The sequence below is a fragment of the Callorhinchus milii genome, unplaced genomic scaffold, assembly GCF_018977255.1.
Source record: "Callorhinchus milii isolate IMCB2004 unplaced genomic scaffold, IMCB_Cmil_1.0 Scaffold14, whole genome shotgun sequence".
NCBI lineage: Eukaryota > Metazoa > Chordata > Chondrichthyes > Chimaeriformes > Callorhinchidae > Callorhinchus > Callorhinchus milii.
The window spans coordinates 13554761-13558216 of record NW_024704755.1 but is presented as its reverse complement, the minus strand read 5'-3'; the positions used below and the strand labels follow the sequence as shown (position 1 = coordinate 13558216).

Sequence of the window (3456 nt, the reverse complement as noted above, 5' to 3'; positions counted from 1 at the left end):
GAAGGGCAGTCTTTACGGCCACCTGAATCACAAGGCAGATGAATCAAATAGGGACTTAAAAGAGATGGTGTTCCAGATATGACTAAATAATAAGGTTGTACTTAACACATTTATCCACTTTGCCCCATTACCTCTGGAGCACCTGCCTCAAATCCTCTGCCTCATTCCTTATCTATCCAGCTTTAAATCCCAATTTAATACCCACCTCTTTAACCATGTCTATGGTCATCTCCCCTTCTTTGCTCAGCATCCAATTTTCCACTGTACAGCACTCTGAGATACTCTGTAAAGGTTGCTATGTAAGTGTAAGTTGTTTCTGTTTTATCCAGATTGCATTGAGCAAAACATCTATTCTGTGAAATCTGTCCTGAGCCGCCCTTTGTCCAGACAAATACAGACAGATTGTGCCAGAACCTTGCCACATCTCAAGATCACGGTAAGTAAGTTTACTACAGACACAATATAATACCACACAAGCAGATTAAACCTCCAGCAGAAACACTTCTTTTCAGACTGATTCAGTGTGCTATTTTGATGATGTAGGTCACAAAAGAAAAACTATCATTAAGTGCATGTGTGTGGTATGTGTCCCACCCACTCTTCGGGGTGGAGCAGCTCTGAAATATGGAGCCCGGTTTTCACCCAAACCATTGCATATTTAATGAATAATAAATCAAACTAATGCTGAGAAATTAAATCACTTGACTTGGAGAGTATAATTTTAGGCTGCCAGGCAGCTCCAAATAATAATAAGCCTTGCATTTGATAAGGCCTATATCCCATCTTCGGGACGTCTCAAAGCTCTTCACAGAATATACTGTAAATGAATTGACTGTATTTTGTGGGTGAACACGCAGCCATTATTGTCAAGCGTCCACAAACAGTGTGGATTGAGTGCCAATTTTTTTTATATTTTGGATTATTACTGCCGGAAAACAATAATCTCCCAACACATTGACACAGGTCCTATTACTGCTGGTAACCAGAGGCACGTGGAGTAAGGAAACTTGCCAATGTTTGCCCTGCCCGGAACGTAACCCAGGTCCTCTCGCTTGGGGTCAGTGCTCTAACATACTACAGGACTCCAAATACAATAAGTTGCATTTAGATAGTTCTTAACCTAGGGTAATGTCTTGAAGCCTTTAACAGTGGTGGAGGAAACAACCCTCCCTCCCCCCAATGATATTTATTAAACCAACAATTAATCAAATTAATAGCAATCGTAATGTTTTGATTCAGTGTATTTTCCTGATGAATTTACAGTCTGATTCAATGTAAATTAATGGGGCTGGGGCACAACAGAGGATGGGTGAGAGTGATTGAGGGAATGGTGGGGAGGAAGAAAAAGAGAGGAAGAGAGTGATTGAGGGAGAGTGAGAAACAGGCACGAAGAGGGGGGAGAGAGTAATTAAGAGAGAGGGAAGAGTGATTGATCGAGAGAGAGAAACAGCAAGTGAGGAGAGGGGAATTGAGGGTAGTGATCCGTGGTTCTCAAACAGGACATCTAGCCCTCAGCAGCCAACTGTCTCCAGTTGGAGCATCCTGCTCCATGTGAAACAATCTTTGTAAGAGTTTATATTCTAATAAAACAGTTCTGTTTTGAAGCCTGTTTGGTTGTGCGTTCATTGTAGAGTACATGTTTTCTGTACGTGAGGTATAGTACTGGGCAATACTGTATATGGAAAGAATTGGTACCATAGGTTTAATATGTATGGATTAAACATGGTACATCAACCTTTACCTCATTGTCACCAGCCAGTACAGTACTTGTACTTGTGATACGACTTATGCAAGTTTGATATATGATACAACTTATGCAAGTTTGACATAACTCATACTTTGCATAAGCATGTTAAAATGTAGGGTCCCAACTGATATGACTTGTGTGACGTTTACTGTAGAACCTCTGTAACATGGATGCTTTCAGAATTCTGTGGAGATCCAGGGTGGGCCCACATTATGGATGGGAAGTGATAATGTGTTGTGTAAGCATTTGGGTATAAATGAACAAGAAATGCCACAAAAAGAATATTTTTTTACAGTCAGTCAGGCTGAATTTGCAGCTAAAATCTTGTTTTGCTTATTTTAGATTACAAAACCCAGCGCAAGAATATTGAATATGGAAACTGACGTGAAGATGAAAGTTGAGAAAGAAACAAAATCTGCAATAAATGATCAGTTGGAAAAATCCCAGGCTCCAGGTCCCAGTCAGTCACCACCTGCCCTAGAGGCAGGCCACTATTCAGCATGTGAGAGAGGGTTCGTACCCTCACCAGAAGTGGAAAGCCTGGGCACTGACTCAGAAGATGGACCAGTGGAGTCCGGTGAGTGTAAGGAGGAGCTTTTCACGTCCATTGACCTGACGAAGCCTAAGCATATTCACACTGGAGAGAAACCCTTCGAGTGCATTGCTGGGAAACAAGAATTTTGCACATCGAGCAAACTGACCGAGCATGATCCCGAGCATGCTGGAGAGAAAGCCTTTGAATGCATGATGTGCGATAAGCACTTTTACACTGCTGGAGAGTTGATCGGGCACCAGAGTATTCACACAGTGGAGAGACCCTTTGAGTGCAACATGTGTCAAAAGCAGTTCTGTGGAGCCGGGGGCCTGAAAAAGCATCAACTGATTCACAGCGGTGAGAGACCGTTCGAGTGTGCCATATGTCAGAAGCAGTTCTATAACTCCACATACCTGGCGGTGCACCAGCGATTTCATACTGGGGAGAGGCCGTTCCAGTGCACCATCTGTCAGAAGAGGTTCTGCACATCCAGCCACCTCCGAGAGCATCAGAGAATCCACACTGGGGAGCGACCCTTTGCCTGCAAGGTGTGTGAGAAGAGGTTCTGTACTTCCAGTCACCTGACAGAGCATCAGCGAATCCACACTGGAGAGAGACCCTTTGCCTGCAGGATGTGTGACAAGAGGTTCTGTACATCCAGCCACCTGACAGAGCATCAGCGCTCGCACACCGGAGAGCGTCCGTTTGCCTGTAGGATGTGCGAGAAGAGGTTCTGTACGTCCAGCCACCTGACGGAGCACAAGCGAACCCACACCGGAGAGAGACCCTTCCCGTGCAGGATGTGTGACAAGAGGTTCTGCACTTCCAGTCACCGGAAGCAACATGAACGGAGTCACACTGGGATCAAGCCATTTGAGTGCGGCATCTGCCAGAAGAGGTATCCCACCTCGACTCACCTGACAATGCACCAGCAGACCCACACTGGAGAGAGGCCTTTTCAGTGTGACCTGTGCAAAAAACGCTTTTATCGATCCAATCACCTGATAGCCCACCAGCGCATACACCTGCGAGATAAACCATTTGCGTGCGAGGTGTGTAAGCAACGATTCTCCTCGGTCAACCTTTTTAAAGCACATCAGCAAACCCACATTCCAGAGAAATAGTTTTGGTATACGTTCAAGTGAAAAGCATCGATATTGAGCCCACATGAACC

General features: G+C 44.6%; 1 protein-coding gene across 1 annotated transcript; it reads left to right on the top strand.

Annotated features, from left to right (window-relative positions):
- Positions 1-370: 370 nt before the first annotated feature.
- Positions 371-3456, top strand: LOC121850141 (oocyte zinc finger protein XlCOF6.1-like). The gene is made up of 2 exons (XM_042340368.1): positions 371-436; positions 2090-3456. Exon 2 carries the CDS (start codon positions 2120-2122, stop codon positions 3404-3406), a length of 1287 nt encoding a protein of 428 aa, XP_042196302.1. The 5' UTR covers positions 371-436; positions 2090-2119; the 3' UTR covers positions 3407-3456.

Excerpts from the sequence above, each read along its gene's own strand:
- LOC121850141 (XM_042340368.1), top strand. The coding sequence starts at position 2,120 with ATGGAAACTGACGTGAAGATGAAAGTTGAGAAAGAAACAAAATCTGCA.